The 20,159-nt window shown below is 38.1% G+C and overlaps 1 protein-coding gene across 6 annotated transcripts in view; it reads left to right on the top strand.

The window, feature by feature from the left end:
* LOC121315521 (phosphatidate phosphatase LPIN1-like) overlaps positions 1-3,082 on the top strand; it is a 37,578-nt gene extending 34,496 nt beyond the window's left edge. For all 6 annotated transcript variants that reach the window (XM_041249675.1, XM_041249680.1, XM_041249679.1 and 3 more), the window contains 3 exons: positions 1,243-1,357; positions 2,123-2,226; positions 2,649-3,082. In XM_041249675.1, coding sequence (XP_041105609.1) covers positions 1,243-1,357; positions 2,123-2,226; positions 2,649-2,799 — 370 coding nt within the window. In that variant the 3' untranslated portion in view covers positions 2,800-3,082. The remainder of the gene's footprint in view (positions 1-1,242; positions 1,358-2,122; positions 2,227-2,648) is intronic.
* Positions 3,083-20,159: the final 17,077 nt, after the last annotated feature.

Below are 20,159 nucleotides of genomic sequence, written 5' to 3' on the forward strand. Positions count from 1 at the left end.
AGGGGTCATTCCAGCTGAAGTGGACCACATTCTGGGGAGGTGTTTCTTTTATCTGTGGTAATCATACATACCAGGGGAAAAGGGTCCTGTTCGAATACAAAAGAAGAGCTGTGCATCTCTGCCCCACATTGTGAGGGTGGTGAGACAGAGCGTCACTTATTATAAAGTTTGCAAGTCGTTGACCTAAGTGGTCCCTGGAATGACCCAGATTGAGATTGGTCAGAATTGCTGGAGGGATAGACCAAGCATGGATGCAAGTGCTCACATACAGCACTGTAGCAAAAGAGCTAAGCAAGCATGTCCTTTGCGAAAGTCAATTTCTATGGTCATGTTTGCAGTTTGCTTGCTTTTTCCGTGCACATACAGCATTTGCTGTTCTTTACCATGGTTGACATCACTTTTATATGCTCTACATTGTTAACCACTGTGAACTTTTATAAAGGACAACTTGACTTTGTCATGTCAATCAAACTTGTAGCTTTTCTGAAGTCTGTATTTCCATTAAATGTACTCTGTTAACGACGCAGAATGTCTTGAAATATGTAATCTAGGGTAAGGATTTAAGTTACTTCAGTCACCCTGTCCTCTAATCCTACATGTCTGTATTTGCACTGCTGTTGTTGCCTAAAGTAACACTAACCCACTAACCCTTACGCTGGTGTGTTTCGTGGTTGTTCCTTTGTTTCACACACAGGGTGCGTCTTTTAGAATCTATTCAGATAAAATGTTGCAAGTCTAGTGAATGATGTATTGAAATAAAACTCTCTCATCCTCGTGGTCCTTGTGAAGGGTGATTGTTATCAATAGAGCGATAAACCTGCTTAGGTTCTAAATAAAATCAATGACTTTGATCTTATTTCATGCAAATATATCTCAGGAGACGTAGATGTGTGTATACAGGAAAAGGTGACTTTTTTTATAGTGTGCTTTTAGTTCAGATGTCTTTAGTGTGATTATGGCTCTTCACTTTGTATTACATTCATTAAAAAATTAGACCCTCCTGCTGTATGTGTGACATATCTGAATGTATTAATGCCATGGGGCTGATTTGTCAGTAGCGCTGTGCTGTATGCCTATCTGTGTGATCTATATCACCTTATCTTGCTGTTTTATTTAGTATTCTCATCACTGAATTCAAATGTGGACCCAGTGAATCACATATTAGAACAGTCATTACCTCATAGCTAAACTTTTTGTGGCTTTTGTCTTACCTTGTTTTACCATTTTCTCTTTATTTTTCAGGGAAGTGATAGAAAAGAAACCAGAAAAGTTTAAGATTGAGTGTCTGACAGACATCAAGAATCTCTTTCATCCAAACATTGAGCCTTTCTATGCTGCCTTTGGAAACAGACCTACCGTAAGTAACAGTTACCTTTATCAAGAAAATGTAATCATTGCTGAATTACAATCTGCTGTCACCTTTTGTCACAGAATAATAGTTGATTCGTAACATTGTATACTAACGTCTAAAAAGGGTACTAACTTTTAGTATTTTCAGTCCATTCCAATCCAGGCCCTTGTTCCACTCAGACTTGATTGGACAAACAAGTAGACCTGGTTGGAATAATGCTCTGCCATACTCAATTCAGAAATTTAGGACATGGCTGGAACAAGGACTGGAAAAGATAAAAAGAACCAATGATTTTCATCAAGATTGAGTATACATAGGAAAGGACAAGATGTGACATGACAACTTTTTAAATCGCTAACGCATTCCTTATATATTCAAATAAAATGCCTACAATTAAAATGCATGTTATTGTTATAACAAACTGCAGCAGTAGATATTCTGTATGAAACTGTAGCATCAGTGCTACATTGACTCATTCAATTTCGTATTTACTACAATACATTTATTTACAAATTGCGGTATATCTGAAATATTGACTAATTGTATTAGTGTGAGATGCAGAAGCTGCTTTCTCCTGTTAGTGATAAAGAACGATACAAGCTGATATTCCATGGTGGCTACACACACGTGGCTTTGGCTTTGTGGGTGAAAATGACTTGCATTTTACATAGCACCATAGCTTTTTGATAATATAGGTTAAATAAGAGAGAAAAAAAAAATAAGTCTTTTTAACCTGTGGTGTTTTTTTTTGTAATTTTTTTTTTTTTTTAGGATGTGCATTCATATAAGGAGGTAGGAGTTGCTTTGAACAGAATCTTTACAGTTAACCCAAAAGGAGAACTGATACAAGAACATGCAAAGACCAACATATCCTCGTAAGTGATTGCTTCTGTCGTTTACCATATTGCTCTTAAATCTCTTCTTTGGTTTTTCATTGCAGTCAAAATAGTTCCCCTTTACTTGGGTTGAATATTTGCAGTGACAGGTATATACTCTCAAGTACCACGTGGGTTTAAAGGAGGTGTCTGAATGTCTGTATTACACACTTATAACGTGTACATGGGTAGATGTAGGCCATGGCGATCTCGTTTTTCATGAAATTGTTCTCAAATTTTGTATAATTTTTGCTTTACCTAACATCACCATTTTTATGACATCATCCTTTAAGTCTTATAGTTAATTTATTTTATAACTGTCAATTTTGTAAAACACATATTTTGTTATTTTCAGTGACAGGGAAAACAGCCATTGTTGGGATTAACCCACTAACCCTTACGCTGGTGTGTTTTGTTTGCAGTTACGTGAGGCTTGGTGAAATCGTGGATCACGTGTTCCCGCTGCTGACACGAGGAGATTCCTCAGACTTCCCCTGTTCTGACACCTACAGTCAGTTCACCTACTGGAGGGAGCTACTGCCGCCTGTGAAAAACCCAGATATCCGTGTATAATCCATTTAAACGTTAGAACCAGATGTTGAATGATTGCTTCTGTAACGGGCAGTGTTGTGTGATACACCATTATGGGTTCTGTCCCCTGTTTGTGAGGTGAATTTCAGCTAAAAGGTCTAAAACCATGAATGCTGAGGAGCCCGCTCTTTTGCATTGTGGTTAAGACGCTGTTTTAAACACAGATTTTATTTTCAACACTGGGTTTAGCTTTTTTTTTTTAACAACAGTACCTAACATTTGTGCATTTTAATCCTACTTTATGTGCATACTAAGTTGTTAATTTGCTACAATTTAAAAAAAAAAAAAAAAAAATACATTTTTTAAAGCTCAAAAAACTAACTTTTTTTTATTTTTTACTTTTAATGCTGATATATATTTTAAAAAGGGATTAAGGACATTACAGCAAAGCAAAAGTCACTTTACTTAATACTGAAGCTTTTAATCTTTGTTACAGAGCCTTGAAAAAAAATAATTCAATAATAAAGGTTGTTACTCTTGCAGCCAAATAAAGATGGTGAGAACGCTTTTATCATGAGACTGCAAACCATTGCAGTGTGCTCTTCTCTTTATTTCTAAGAAAGTATAAACAACACACAGGCACAGCAGGTTAAACACATTGGTGAATATATCACTAGCTTCTTCAGGGCAGAATAGGGGGCATCAAATTCCCCTGTAGATTGTAATTTATCTAATATGCAAATATGTGCCCACCAGTATTCCACAAGCCCCTTTCATCTCCATAAGTTTAAAGCCTCGGCAGCAGACAGTCATGTGCACTCAGCCCTGACTGAACTGAACTAAGTAGGCACTGTAAAGGTTGACATGAAGTGACAAGCTAGATAACCCAGGCAACAGATGAACTAGAAGTTTACACCATATGACTTGTTTTTGGAAACACTACTTCTTAGTGATCAAAGCTTTGCAATGGATTTTCTGCTTTGAATAATTGCACGTTTTGTTAAAATGTTAGCCCGTATATCAACTATTTGAGCTGGCACAAGTCGCGTTTCAATACAGGTATGTCTGATAATCTATCTTTCGGTTTTGTTTTGTGAAGTAACAAAACTGAACTGATAAATAATCTCAAGTTTTCTACATACAGACTGATCTTTTATGAACTTCAGCTGCAACAATATTCAAATATTAACATCTATGGATCAGAGTTTATAATGGACATCATCCTGTAATACACAAAGTGGGTTTCAGTGATTTTAACTAATTACAATAATACATCATGTCAACCAATTACACTGATGTATAATTTGGTGTATAAACATTTACAGGTCTGAAACAATTTTTTTTTTTTTTTTAAAACAATAAATTGTACTAAATGTAAAGTTTGATCAGGGTGTGGTGTAAACTTCTATTCCTATAGATTATTAATTTTGTGAAAGTGTTCCGACAGTGCTTTGGGGTGATGGAGCTTTGGGAGGTTTACTTGAGATGTGTTAATAGTAAAGTTACTGTATGTAGACACGCAGTTAAAGAAAGTTATAGTTCATGTAAATGTATGCTACAAATGTATAGACAAAAATATATGAACTATATATTTTAATTGTAATTATTCTTAATCTCAGTATATTGTCTGAATAGTGGCTGGGAGTAGCTAGAATGCAAAATGCCAATTCTTTCTGTGAAAGATACAGTGTTATATGATCTGCTTTGTATTGCCTTACTCAAGTCTCATTAAATTGCTATTTTTGACTGATGTATGTATATAACATAATCCAATTGTAATCAGTGTGTGCAGTGTCGTGTTGTTGATATATGGCTGTTATTGTAGTAAAGGCTCAGAACATTCAAACCGGTTTGTTTTGTTCATTGCAGCCCAAGGTGTTCTTTTTCAGTGTAGACGTATCTGTGCTAATAGAAACCTAGGCATGTTCACTGTTTTTACCAAATAAATATCAGGCTTGCAGCAGGAGGAGCTAAACATGTCAGATGTTTTCAATATTATTTGAAGTATCAATTCTAGAAATATATTCTGTAATGTGATACTTTGTACTGTGATAACAATTGTAAGTTGCCCTGGATAAGGGTGTCTGCTAAGAAATAAATAAATAAATAAATAATCAATAAAGACATGACACGTTTTTGGGGAGTTTACTACCTGTAGATGTAGTTCTCAAGATGTATGCATTTTCCATTGTATCAAATGGTATTTAAATTTAAACTATGCTTGGCATTTTGGGATTTTCATATTTAAAAAGCTAGAGGTGAAATAGCAGTACTGTTTCTTTATCTGTAGGTCACATGGTCTAACAGGGCTGTTGAACAGTTGCTAACACATTCTACTTTTACCTATTTTGATTTATATCTACAGTAAGTTGCTTTATCCAGTTCCAGAAACTGGTATACAAGTGGCTTTTGTTCCTGTAAGAACAAGAACATATTTAGCACAGAGTACAATAGCTGTTCGTATTGTAACTGCAGCTTTCAAAGGCCAGTGATATATGTGGTACCCTGCACTACTGAAAAGCAGTTGCGGTTTCTGGTTGATTTATTCCCCAGTACACTGGGTAAACGTCATTGCAGAAGAAGCTGGATGTTATCATTTGCAGCCTAGTTTTATTATCCTACATTATGCTGTAGAAGACATTGCCTTGAATGTGGAGTGATGTGTTTGGATTGGAAATGCAATTCTGTAAAAGAGGGTATCATCTGTCAAGCATGTTAAATGTTATACTAAATATGTTTTCCTGTTCTTCTATGGTTCAGCATTCTCTGCACTGTGCTTAAGACCTAATTGATTATCTAGAATGTGTTTAAAGTCTTCAAAGATTCATACGTTTTCTAATCCATGATTTAGTCTTTCAAGAAGTTCAAAATGACATATTTAGGCTCTGTTACAGCTCAGAAAAAAACATGACACTTTTAGATTTATGATTTACTGTTTGATAGAAATTGCTATAGTTCACTTAAAAAGGGCACTTTAAATCTCAGTAGAAATTATCCTCTAATATACTATATTCACAAAAAATGGCGATCTCATCAATACAAACTGTCAAAGTGAAAAAATATTCCAATTTTTACACTACAGTCAAATGCAGAAGGCTTGTGCTACTGTAGATGACAAAGGGAAGATATGTCTAGAGTTTTGAACAGAGACTATGTAAGTAATGTATTTAATTGAATCTGGGTTATACTGTGCATAAGTAACTTAATTTCCCTTAATTTCCTTTAGGAGGCATAGTCTTCACAAGAATGCACGCAAGCTCCTTGACACATTACCTGTTATTCTCTAAATATGTTTTCTCTTGTTTTATGGATTTTGTAATCTTTATTTCAAGACTGAACAGATTCAATTATTTTAGCCTGTCTGTATATGACATACCTTTTAAAGCCGGAATAATTCTGGTCGTTCTTCTTTGCACTCTTTCTAGAGCAGCAATATCCTTTTTGTAGCGAGGTGACCAGAACTGAACACAATATTCAAGATGAGGTCTTACTAATGCATTGTAAAGTTTTAACAATACTTCCCTTGGTTTGAATTCAACACTTCTCACTACGTATCTGAGCATTTTGTTTGCCTTTTTATAGCTTCCCCACATCGCTTAGATGAAGACATTTCTGAGTCAACATGAACTCCTGGGTCTTTTTCATAGATTCCTTCTTCAATTTCAGTATGTCGCATATAATATTTGTAATGGAAATTTTTATTGCCTGCATGCAGTACCTTCCACTTTTCTCCGTTGAATGTCATCTGCTCATTTTTGTGTTGTCTGCAAATTTAAAAAGTTTGCTTACTATACCAGATTCTAAATCATTAATGTAGATTAGGAAGAGCAGAGGACCTAATATTATTCCCTGTGGTACTCTACTGGTTACCTCGCTCCATTTTGAGGTTTCTCCTCTAATCAATACTTTCTGCTTTGTACATGTTAACCACTCCCTAATCCATGTGCCTGCATTTCCTTGAATCCCTACTGTGTTCAGTTTGAGAATTAATCATTTATGCAAAATTATTTCTGGAAATCTAAATAAACTATGTCATATGCTTTGCATTTATCGATTGTCGATGTTGCATCCTCAAACAAATCAAGCAGGTTAGTTAGACATGATCTCCCTTTCCTAAACCATGCTGACTGTCTCCCAGGATACTGTTACCATCTAGGTTATTTTCCATTTTGGATCTTCTTATATTTTCCATAAGTTTACATATAATTTATGTCAGGCTTATTGGTCTGTAGTTACCTGGTTCATTTTTCTCTCCCTTTTTGTGGATTGGTATTATGTTTGCAATTCTCCAGTCTGTCAGTACAACCCGTGTCAAGAGACTGTTGCATGATCTTGGTTAGCGGTTTGTAAATAACTTATTTCATTTCTTTGAGTGCTATTGGGAGGATCTCATCCGGTCCAGGGGATTTGTTTATTTTTAGAGCTCCTAGTCCCTTTAACACTTCTGCCTCTGCTATGCTAAAGTTATTTAAAACTTGATAGGAACCAGGTCGGCATGTGGTGCTTGTTGTCTGTATCCTCCTTTGTAAAAACTTGTGAAAAGTAATCATTTAATATATTTGCTATTTTTTTCTCTTCATCTGTGATTTTGCCATTTGTATCTCTGAGACATTTTACTTCCTCCTTGAATGTTCATTTCTATCTATCGGTTGGTTTTGATTATGTAAACTTTGAAGTGACTCAAATTTGTTTGATGTTTTGATTTCTGTTGTTTGTCTTTGACTAAATTTCTTTTTTCCCCTGGCTCTGCCTACCTGAATCCAGCTGCTTAGATCCTCTTCTATCTCTCTGCTGGCTTTCTGTCTGTTAGGGGTGAAAACTTCTAAGACCTCCGGGTGTGTCAACTCCTCAAGTTCCTGTTGCTCTGTCATTTCGTGCAGCTCCATTTCCAGCTTACTTACTTGTTTAAGCAAGTCCTGGATCTTGCAGCACTTTACGCACACTTGGTTCTGCTGGGTTTTGTCAGATTTCCCACATCATGCAGGTGTCACAGATTACATAGAAGTGTGGTAGATGTGTTTCGTTTGTGTGTAGATACTACCAGAGCCTTGGCTATCCCCTGGATGTACCTAATCCCTCCCAACCCAGTACTCAAACCCCTGGCTAAAAGGGTCAGGTCTTACAGTCTATTGCCTTAAGTGCAATACATCCTTTATGGTTTCATGTTGCCAGTTCAGGTATTTTCATATATAAAAACAATAATTTATTCAATATATGTTGAAGGTTTGTCTCAAATAAAAGACAGTCTAGCACAATGTTAAACCCATACAAAGCTTTCATTGATTCAAAACTTTTAATGGAAAGATGAATAATTTGATATTGCAAGGGATTTAACTTTAGCTATGAATTATTTCAGACCATATCAGGTGTCCGGGTTGCTGCCAGAAATCTATTTTATTGATACAGGAAATCCATTTTGCCTTGCATTACCCTTAATGAGTTCTGCAAGCGAATGGCCTCTTCCTGTGACTCATTCTGTGTTTCCTGGACCGGAGATTGTGGTTTTGTGTTTCACAGGGGAAAGTAACCACCATGTCTACATTAGTTTTTTTGTGCAATAGCATTGCAGAGAGGATAACGTTATGGTTACCCTTTTCAAAATGTGCTTGAAGTAATGTTACATTTCTACAAGTAATTTGTTTTTGCTAGTGCTGTAAATGTAGACGAATCTAACTTGGTTCTACAATGATCCTGACTACCTCTTTCAAAGTCATGCATTCACAGAGTTGCCTTTCAACTCTATTTAATTGAATAAATATGAAATTAGACCTCCTGTCGTAGAACATTGGGAAGATTGGGGTTGTTAATTCCATGGCTTTAATTATGATAAACATATTTACAATTATATAAAAATTATATTCTATGTAAGTAGAAATATCATTTTTATGTTATAAAAATGTCTACTTTCCCACAAAACCAAAGGACGTTTACTGGACACTGTTTTGGAAGTGTTGGCAGATGTTCTTGCTAGGCAGTTGTGGTAGGCATTACTATGATGGAATGGTGACCCACAAACATGATTGCTGATGGAAGGACTGTGGTGGCTTGCATTATTGAATAGAATTAATCCCAGGCCAAATCCAATTTATCTTCAGGAAAGGTCAAAGACACAATAGGAGAGCCCAAATCCAGAGGAGCTTAAGACAGGCTGGTTTGTTTTGAACTGAAGATTCTCAAGCTGAAACTAAGAATTTCTGCAAATCCCTTGGCTAAATGAAGAGTCTGGTACATAGTTACATTGTATATGCTACATATGCTGGACTGGGTTATGTTGGACTGGTTTTACATCTGTGATTGCACATATTGCAAGAGCTGTCCAGATACCTAAAAACATGTAAAGGTGAATAATCTGTCTGCAAGAAATAAGAGGTTGTGCTCCAGGCCTGTTCAGCTGAGCAGCATGAATGTTTGTGATTGTAATTAAAATGACTGCTAGAACCACAAATTAATCATATTTTTGGTGAAGCAATTTTGAAGCCAGTATATGGTCCGTGTAAGAATTTTCTTTTGTCAGAAAAATAAAGTATCAGATTGAAATTTCTTTGTGTGAGAGGGATATATTTCCCTGCCAGTTGGTTCCATTTGGAAGGAAATAAACATATTAAATTCAGAACAATAATCAAACTATTTCAACCAAAAAGGATGTCATGGTTTAGAAAGAACGTTAAGGAACCAGTACCATATGGCTGTTTAAAACAAGGAAAAAGGGTTTCTACAACTGTAGTTGACTAGGCGGCTATTTTATCCTTATTGGACCTTTGTTGCATCTTAAACCAATTAACATCTGGTAATGCTAACATTTAGAAAACAAATATGAAGAAAGCTAACTAAGGATGGTGGTGAGCATGCAAGAACCTACACATATAATATCAACATTTTGGAATAGCTATTTAAGTATTATCCAAGCCATGAAATGTCACCCACCATGGATGGAAGTTGCAATTACGTGCTCTCTAGTGGGATATAATGATATGGTTTATATGGTATGTTATATGTTAGCAATTTCTTGAATCTTGGCAAATTGAAGTTTTACTTAATGGTAGCAATAAAATAGTTAATTTGTTTTTACTATTGGTACTGCACCCGAAAAGAGACTGGACACAAACTGGCAATCCCGCACTCCACAAGCGATCATTTAACCACAATGCAAAGCCGGACTTGTCTAATCGTTCTAGAGCTTTTAACCTCATCTCACTTTGTCAACAAGGTGACAGAATCCGTAATGCAGCACAGCCCGTCACAGTAGCTGACACTGATTGAAGGTTGATGTAAAGGCCAAGAGAGAGATATAAATTAACATTCCCAAGGGGGCTAAAACCAATTCCAAAAAGTTTTTTCCAATATTATAACAGCAAAAGTTTTTACAAAGGAGGATACAGACAACATGCCCCACATATTGACCTGTTCTTATCCAGTTTTAAATAATTTTTAGCATAACAGAGGCAGAAGTGTTACAGGGACTAGGACCTCTTAAAATAAACAAATCTCCTGGGCCGGGTGAGATCCTCCCAATAGTACTTAAAGAAATGAAAGAAGTTATTTACAAACCACTAACTAAGATCATGCAGCAGTCTCTTGAGACAGGGGTTGTACCGACAGACTGGAGAATCCAAATGTAATACAGATCCACAAAAAGGGAGACAAAACCGAACTAGGTAACTACAGACCGATAAGTCTGACTTCTATTATATGTAAACTTCTGGAAACTATAATAAGATCCAAAATGGGAAATTACTTATATGGTAACAGTATCCTAGGAGACAGTCAGCATGGTTTTAGAAAAGGGAGATTGTGTCTAACTAACCTGTTTAATTTTTTTGAGGATCAATAATAGAAAATTGCAAAGCTTTTGACAAAGTCCTGCAGAAAAGACTAATTCTCAAACTGAATACAGTAGGGATTCAAGGAAATACATGCATATGGATTAGGGAGTGTTTAACATGTAGAAAACAGAAAGTACTGATTAGAGGAGAAACCTCAAAATGGAGTGTGGTAACCAGTGGAGTACCACATGGATCAGTATCAGCCCCTCTTCTCTACATTAATCTACATTAATGACTTAGATTCTGGTATAGTAAGCAAACTTTTTAAATTTGCAGACAACACAAAAATGGGAGAAGTGGGAAACACTGTTGCAGCAGCAAAGGTTGTTCAAAATGATCTAGACAGCATTCAGAACTGGGCAGACACATGGCAAATTACATTTAATAGAGAAAGTGGAAGGTACTGCAAGCAGGCAATAAAAATTTCCATTACAAATATTATATGCGGCATACTGAAAGTGAAGAAGGAATCTATGAAAAAGACCTAGGAGTTTATGTTGACTCAGAAATGTCTTCATCTAGACAATATGGGACGCTATAAAAAGACCAACAAAATGCTCGGATAGTGTTGAATTATACATGTCATATGCAGTCATATGGCAATCAAAAATAAGGCTGATAATTCTAATAAGATAGGGCAACACTTGATTTGGTGCACATCTGTACTTGCACTGCATTGTATATACCATAGCTTTTTGATCTGATTTATGTAAGATATTGAAATTTAATGGCATATGCAGTATCTTAACATTTATAAATGCATAATTAAAATGCAACCATAAAAATCTAAACTCTGGTTGCATTTAAATTTTGAAAAAATATATATTTATATGAAGCAATTATGTGGTTAAGGCTGATTGGCCACAACAAAACATCACGTGTTAGCTGGGCCCCCTGTTTGTGTGCGATTGCCAGACAAACAGCAGCCCTGCAGAGTATAAAACCAGCAGCCAATACAACTTAAGAACATAACAAAAACACATTCTGAAGATGTAATCATGAACATAAAAAGATCAAATAGCCAAATATGTTTGGGGCAGGAATCTACATTGAAATTAGTTCTCCAAAATTGCTAGTTAAACTGTTCCTCGTGAAACACAGTAATGCTACATTTTGAATAGAAAAGCACCAAGCTGCCATCTTTTCACCTGCAACAGGGACCTGTAGCTCTTATTTTACAGAATACCCGTCGAGAATGTATTTGTACATGAATCACATGAGTGATTTTGAAAACTAAAAGTGTGTATGCACACGAGTGTTGCCACCTTTTCCACAGACCAAAGCCAGACATATTCATCAGCCAGCCGAGGTCTATCAAAACTACAGTATACTGTAATAGAGTATAACACATTGCCACCAGATCAATAATCATGCAGTATACACAGTATTGTGCTGTTGCTATTTCTGGCCATTATGTCATGGCAAATTCCACCCCCCTCTATAATATATTAACAAACGTTATTAATACATGTTAAAAACTACAAAACAGTACTGTCGATTGTGTGTCGGTACAACGTTTGGTTTGTATTTTTCAATGCTACAAAAAACTGAGCTACAGCTAAATATGAAAAGCATATTATACATACACACGCATATGTATGGTTCAATTACCATTATATATTGTAATTAAACCATATTGTATGTATTTTTGAATTCACTGTAAAGGTTATGCATTTAATCACATATAGAGCAATGTCATTTAAAACATCCAAAGATGATAAATAACAAATGCAATTTATAATTTAATTTATAATATTCTCTGTGAAATTTCATTATGAATTTGATTCACTGAATACTGTATTTTATCTAATTAAAAATGTCAGTTTGTACTTGAGTCATACTTTGAGTGTTTGCTTTTTGTAACTCTATATGCCACTTAGCTCCTTGACATTTACAAGTCGGTGTTGTGAACTCTGGAAGGGTTGCCAGGCTGTGCAAACACACTGAAAGCACACAGCTGGGCAGAATAAGGCACTAGAAACAAGTGCATTCAAATAATACTAATATTTTGCCTTGTGTCATTTTGTCACATGATCTATTTGATCCTGTGAACTCTGCTCTGCAATGAAAACAGCAGTGACTGTCTTTGTGTTATTATGAATGTAAATTTTCATGTGGTATAGGGCATTAGAGTTTCATGAAAATCTAATTTTATTTGGTTCACTTACTAGTAGTTTAAAATATGCTGCCGAAAAAAATAATCAAAATGTGCCAAATCTTTTTAATATACAGCAGAACCCCTCTATAAAAACCACCAAAATCAATAGCTGCCACAATATCTATATATATCTATATATCTATCTATATATCTATATATCTCAACACCTTTATCCAAGGTGATTTACAGAGACTAGGGTGTGTGAACCATGCATCACAACCACTTCTCACCCAAAAGACAGAGCACCAGGAAGTTAAGTGACTTTTTCAAGGTCACACAGTGAGTCAGTGGCTGAGCTGGGATTTAAGCCAGGAACCTCCTGGTTACAAGCCCTTTTGTTTAAGCCCTGGACCACACAGCCTCAGATTGAAGTGGTCTGACAGAGAATGTCTCAATGCTGAGCTGGTTGTTATATGTCGGTGGTGACACGGATGGAGTCAGATCAACAGTTTTTGAGGTTGGGCATTTTCTGGTTTAAGCAAAAGGACAGTGAAGCAATAGCTTGCTTATAACTAACTGCCTGCAAGAGCAACTCCAGGTGTGAGCCAGACTTCTATTTTTGTGTAAGAAACAGCAGATCTGTGACTGATGCAATGCAAGTGCATTTCACAGATGACAGCTATTGTTGGTTTTTCAGTCAGGAGCTTATAAATGACCAATGTTTTCTTGGTGTCGTGTGTATTTTATCATCATAAGGGTTTGGCATGCACTGCAGAAACATTTCTTAACTTTTCTGTGGTACAACTGGCTTATAACATGGCTTAAATCATATTTCTGTTTCCTGGAAGCTAACAGATAGTTCTTAGTGTGCAAAGTAATGCTTTTTCCACAGTGAAACCTATTTTTTTTAGTTTATCAGTCATGCGGTTGCATAACTGTTTTTTATTGTGTTTATTTGTATGTTATATCTCACTAGGTGATTATTACAGGTAAGTTGTCTTAGTTACTGCTTGAAGGATAAAGCAAAATAACATAATATCAAATAGCAGCAATGTCATTAAATGACATTAAGTCATCCTTATCCCTATATATATATATATATATATATATATATATATATACACACACACACACACACACACACACACACTTTGGAAAACAATATAGATATATTACCTATGACAAAAATGTAGGCCATAAAAATGGGACAAAACAAGTATCTAGCTGTCCCTTGTGTAAATGTTTCACGGAACATACAGTACTGTAAAAATCTATGTTTCTTTCAATGGTAGAGATACTATCCTTGACTGCCAGCAGGTGGTGCCATCTAGCAAAAAACAACAACAACAACAAAAAAAAAACAGCACATGACTGAATGAGTTACCAGACAGCCTGCTCGTTGGCAAAACTGCATGCCAAACACTTTGCGTCTGTCAGCACATTCCTGGAAGGTCAAAGCCAATGATGAATACTCCTATATAGAAGCTGGAGTTTTCATTCCGTGGATTGCATCACTCAACGACCTCTGTGCTTCATTCATTTGACTCCTGTGGTTGCAAACCCTCCCCCATTGTTGCGAGCCTTGCTTCCTCCACAGGCCCTCTTGTGTCTGCGGCAGGAATTTCATGTCTGGCTGAACCCAAGAACCGAGGAGTCATCCAGCAACTTTCCACAACAGAGTTGCTCACGTTCCCAGAGGTGTACAAGATCCTGTTTTTGTTTTTTTTTTTTTTTTTTTTTAGCACTACGGATGTATGTTTACTTAAGCCATGTGAAGGGCCATGTAATTCTTAAGGTTGAATGTGTCAGCATTACTAATAATGCTAAAGGGATTGTTATGCTTTAGGAACTAGTATTGCATGATACAGTAATAGGAATTAAAGAGGTGATTCCAAATTGCAGGCATGTTGTGTAGCAGGTTGTCAGAGTTTGCCTGTTTGCTAATTATCTTTAGATCTCAGTGCTTATGCAACAAACCTGCTTTCAATGTATGTTACTCATGCAGGTTATTAAAATCTTCATAGTTCACTGTCTTACACTGGCCACAAAATGGAACATTTATATAGAAAATATACCTCTGCAGTAACTTTTCAGAAACTATGCTGTATGCTCAGTAGCACAATGCATATCCCTTAATTCTTCTCATTTTAATTGGTGACAAAGGAGTTTTCCTAATACAATTGTGGGTTTTCATAATATTTCTAAGCATAAGTTTGTGTTGTATTTTAACAAGTCATTCGAAATAAAATGATGGTATTGCTGATTCATTCAGCCTTTTAAAATGGCTTAGCTGATTGTGTCAGAAGCAAAATCTACTGTGGAATGATATTGTTTCAGTCCAGTTTTAGAACAGGTAGGAACAAATAAAAAATGTGTAAAGGTTCCAAATGAATACCTACAAAATAATGTAGTTTTTCAATACACCTTAAAAAAGGTTTTAAAACCCTGTAATACAAAACAGTTTCATCAAACTACTGTATATAGGTACATGCTAAGTATGTGAACTTGCCTCCTGCACTGAATGCATGCCTGCCACAGGATTCCCCTGGGTCCTAATCCCTGCAAGTAGAAATAGGGATTGCAATAACCACTCACCGCCCATGACTTTTGCAGATATTAAAAGTTTGCTGACATAAGGGGGTTTAACAACAGGGTTTGGAGCAAAATACGGAAGAAAATTTGTCCTGAGAGTTGTCCGGGAGAAGTGTGCAAAAAACATGAGAGTCCTGGCAAATAATGGAGAGTTGACAGGTATGGGAAATAGATCTGCAAATTACATGTACTGTATTTCGCAGCAGTTTGAAATGACATGGATCTGCAAAAACATCTGCACATCATTCAAGAGCTAACATGCAGCAGTTTACCAGAACTCCATGACTGTGTCAGTGTTACAGGTTTAATAAAGACACGTGGGTTGAATCCAAAGCTTTTAACAGTATGAGTTTGCAAAAATTATTTTTTTTGTTTTAACGGCTTCATCCGTCCACACACAAGGTGTCATTTCTTATATTCAAGTTTATATTAATTTTTGTCTAAAATGAATCGCTAATAGAAAATGTCGGAATACGATATGCAGGGTTTAAACACACCACATCCCACCATTAACCTACATCTCTTTTTATCTGCCTTTTAGTTTAACCAGTTTTTAAAAAGTAAAATCAATGACCATTGCTTTTGCTCTGCTGCTAATAACAAACGTTACAGACAAATAATTGAAAGAACAGTTGCATGAATGCACACATGCGCAGGAAACCACGCATGCAACTGTACAAAGTTTATACAAATACAAACATTAGGTCTATAAGTAATGGCTGTGATTACAACTGAAAAAATGGTCATACATGCAATATGTATTTGTGAATGGTACATTGTATCACTTAATAAAAAGGGGCTTCTGTTTAATATTTTGTCTAGGAAGGAAGGTCAGTAGGAAGGTCGTTCCACCAGAGGGTGGAGAAAGAGCGGGCATTGGAGGCAGGGGAGCCAGGTCTTCTAGTGCAGGCGGAGCGGAGAGGTCGGAGAGGGTGTAGGGAGAGATGAGGGTCTGGAGGTAGTTGGGTGCAGTCTGGTCAAGGCATTGGTTGGCGAGTACAAGAGCGGTGGTCGGGAGCCAGTGGAGTGAGCGGAGCAATGGAGTAGCATGGGAGAAGCGAGGCAGAGAGGACACCAGGCGAGCAGTGGAGTTCTGTATGAGCAGGAACGGACGGGTGGCAGAGGCAGGGAGGGAGTTGCAGTAGTCTAGGCGGGAGAGTACCAGGGCCTGGATGAGGAGTTGCGTGGAGTAATTGGTGAGGAAGGGTCAGATTCTTCGTATGTTGCTCAGGAAGAAACGGAAGGTGCCTGCTAGAATGGTGATGTGCTGGGAGTAGGAGAGGCAGGGATCCAGGATTACTCCGAGGTTCTTGGCTGAGGAGGGAGAGAGAGTGGTAGATTCCAGAGGAATGGAGATAGAGAGATCAGAGAAGGGGGAAGATGAGGAGGGGAAGAAAAGGAGGTCAGATTTAGAGTCTTTTTCTCCCCCTCTTCTCTTCTTCTTTTCTTTTCTCTCCCCCCTCTTTTTCCCTGTTCCCTCCTTTCTCTCTTTGCGCCTTCTCCTCCCTTCTTCCGCCTGCTTTTCTGGGTTCTTATTCCTCTCCCCCTTTCTTCTTTCTCTGTTCTTCTCGTCTTTCTTCTCCTCTCTTTCCTCCTTCCTTTTCTCTCTCTTTCCTCTCCTTTTCCTCTCAGTCTATGGGTTGAGATTGAGGTGATACGAGTGCATCCAGGAGGAGATAGCAGACAGACAGGTAGAGATACAGATGGAGATGGTGGGGTCAGAGGGGGTAAGGAGAGGAAAATCTGAGCATCATCAGCATAGAAATAGTGTGAGAAACCATAGGATGCGATGAGGAGGCGCAGGGAGCGGGTGTAGCGAGAGAACAGGAGAGGACCCAAGACTGATCATTGGGGGACTCCTGTTGAGAGAGAGTGAGGTGTTGAGGTTGAGCTGTGCCAGGTTACCTGGTAGGTACGGTCAGAGAGGTAGGAGGAGAACCAGGAAAGAGCAGTGCCAGAGGATAGGAGAATAGAGTGATCAACATTGTCAAAGGCAGCCGCGAGATCGAGGAGAATTAGGACAGAGGAGAGAGAGGCAGCACAGGCAGAGTTTAGCAAGTTAGTGACAGACAGGAGAGCAGTTTCAGTGGAGTGAGCAGAGAGAAAACCAGATTGGATAGGGTCGAGCAGAGAGTGATTAGACAGGAAAGCAGAGAGCTGCGGTGTACTGCCTGCTTGAGGGTTTTAGAGAGGAAGGGTAACAGGGAGACAGGACGATAGTTCTGGTGGGAGGTGGGGTTGAGGGTAGGTTTTTTGAGGAGGGGGGTGATAGAGGCTTGTTTGAAGGCAGAGGGAAAGAGGCCAGAGAGAAGAAAGGTGCATGATAGGGAATAGAGCAGGAGTAGCTTGAAAAGGTGGGTGAGGAGAGGGTCCAGTGCACGTGCGGTAAGTTTGTGGCCCTGGAGGAGGGAGGAGAGGTCAGTCTGAGATGGGAGAGAAGGAAGAGGAGGGTGAGTTAGTACAGGAGACAGAGGGGGTTGGAGCAGTAGGGGGTGGGGGGAGGGAGAGGTGCTAAAGAGTTTGCGGATATCAGAGATTTTAGAGGAGAAGAAAGGCAATGTCATTAGAGGAGGTAGAGGAGAGAGGAGAAGGTAGAGAATAGTTCCCGGGGGTTGTTAGTGGAGGATTGGATAATAGATTGGAAACAGGAGCTTTTAGCAGAGGAGAGAGTAAAGGAGAAGGAGGAGAGGAGGGAGCAGCAGGGACTTTGGTTCTCTTCCATTTCTTTTCAGCGGAGCGCAGTTCGATTCTTGCTGAGCAGAGCACAGAGGAGAGCCGGGGTTGGGGAGGGGAGGGATAGGCAGTTCAGGAAGTGAGGGGACAGAGGGAGTCAAGGGAGGAGGTGAGGGAGAGCGGTGGAGGCAAGGACAGATGGGGAGAGAGAGTGGAGGTTACAGCGGGAGGTATCAGTGGGGGTAGGTGGAGTAGGGAGAGAAGGGAGAGTCAGAGAGGGTGGAGGGGCAGCAGGCCCTGGAGAAGGTGAGGTGAGGCCCAGTTGACGACCAGCTTTGTGGGTAGGAGAGGATGGAAAGAGAGAGAGAAGTTGAAGGAGAGGAAGGAATCTGGCAGAGTGGGTGGGGTTGGAGAGATGGATATTGAAATCAGTTGGGGTAGACAGAGGGGGGGAGGGAGGAGAGGAGATAGTTGAGTCCATCGAGAAAGTGAGTGAGAGGTCCTGGGGTACGGTACAGTACAATTAGCAGGAGTTGACAGGGAGAGGTTAGTTGGACTGCATGAAATTCAAAGTTGTCTGGAGAGGAGAGGTCAGAGGTGACAGAAAAGAGCAAGAAGGGAGAGAGGGGAAGACCAGTCCCACCTGCCCGTCCAGTGAGACGCTGTGTATGGGACATGATGTAGAGAGGGGACAGGGCAGCAGGAGTTCCAGTATTATCAGGAGAGAGCCAGATTTCAGTGAGAGAAAGGAAATCGAGAGAGAGGTGGGAAGCAAAGGCAGAGATGAAATCAACTTTGTTAGCGGAAGAGTGACAGTTCCAGAGGGCACCAGAGAGAGTGCAGGAAGGGAGAGAGTGGGAGGGGGAAAAGCAAACTAGCTTTACTGCCAAAGGCTGACATACTGTTATTTGCATCCAGTATAATGTTACTCAAAGCAACTGTAATCTATCTGAACTCTAGGTACGTACATTATATAACAGCTGACCTATGCATCTCACCCGTGCTGTAGATTACATTTGAATTATACCTAATAAAAACCTAAGAATAAATATTTAAATCTTGGTATAGAAAACGACATAATAGAAATATAATAAAGTTTCCTTACAGGCAACAGATCATTGACATGGATTTTGCCTAAATGTATTTTCAATGTGTCAGACTTCCCCCACACTTTATACACAATGTACACTTTCACCTTCACACATCTGTATGCATATACAATGTTCTTATAATACTTTAAGTGTTCAGAGGCTACTTCTAATCATATTGGGTGTATTTATCACGGAGGCAAGCAAAGAGTAGCCTACCAGAGAAAATGCATGTTTAGAGGAATTCACTGAGCAATTATAAACAAATTGTGTATTGGGTTAAGGAGTTCTATCATCATTTTAAGAGAGTAAAAAATATATAATGGTATACATATATAATAAGAACAACTACAAACACAAATGGCATTTCAAACTTATTTTTTTATAGCCTACAAAAGTACATTCTAAAATACATACAAAAGTAGATGTCAACATAAGAAAATAAACTCCAACCAAGCCTACATAGATGACTTATTCTCCACTCTTTTTTCATCCAAAAAAAGTCTTTATTTTCTTTTTAACCAAAAAAAGATTGCAAAATGCACATTAAAATAGTTGTATATAGTAAGCAGTGTCAAAATATTTCCCCGAATGAGGGTAAATGACAAGTGGGATTTAAGAAACCCCCGCCATGTTTTGACCATCCAACTCTCAGATTTCTTCACTGTCTCATTTCTCCTTTACTACCGCACATCTCAATTGTTTGAGTGCCTGGTCTCGAAGTGACACCTCCTGGCAGGACAAATCAATAACAGTAATATATCAATCAATTTAAAGCACTTGTATACTTACACTACAATAATGCTTTTAACCTTTCAGGCTTAGGCAGTAAAGCTAGTTTGCTTTCCTAATCTGCTATTTTAGAATCGGGTCAGGTGTTATCAACCTGTACCAGCTACAAGACCTTTGTCTAAATTTGTTTCATCGTGTGGCATTAACAGACAAGTGGTTATTAAATACCAGGAATTGACCAATTTCTCAGGGTTTATTAATTAGGTAAGGACCACGTTGGCACTATTGTGCTACCCTTATTTACCTATAATGAGACATGTCTTGTGTTTTTTATATGGGCCTCTTTAGTTTACATACTGTTCTTAGACATCCGAGCAAACATCCAAGCTCTAAATA

Source organism: Polyodon spathula, chromosome 5 (assembly GCF_017654505.1).
Source record: "Polyodon spathula isolate WHYD16114869_AA chromosome 5, ASM1765450v1, whole genome shotgun sequence".
Lineage (NCBI taxonomy): Eukaryota > Metazoa > Chordata > Actinopteri > Acipenseriformes > Polyodontidae > Polyodon > Polyodon spathula.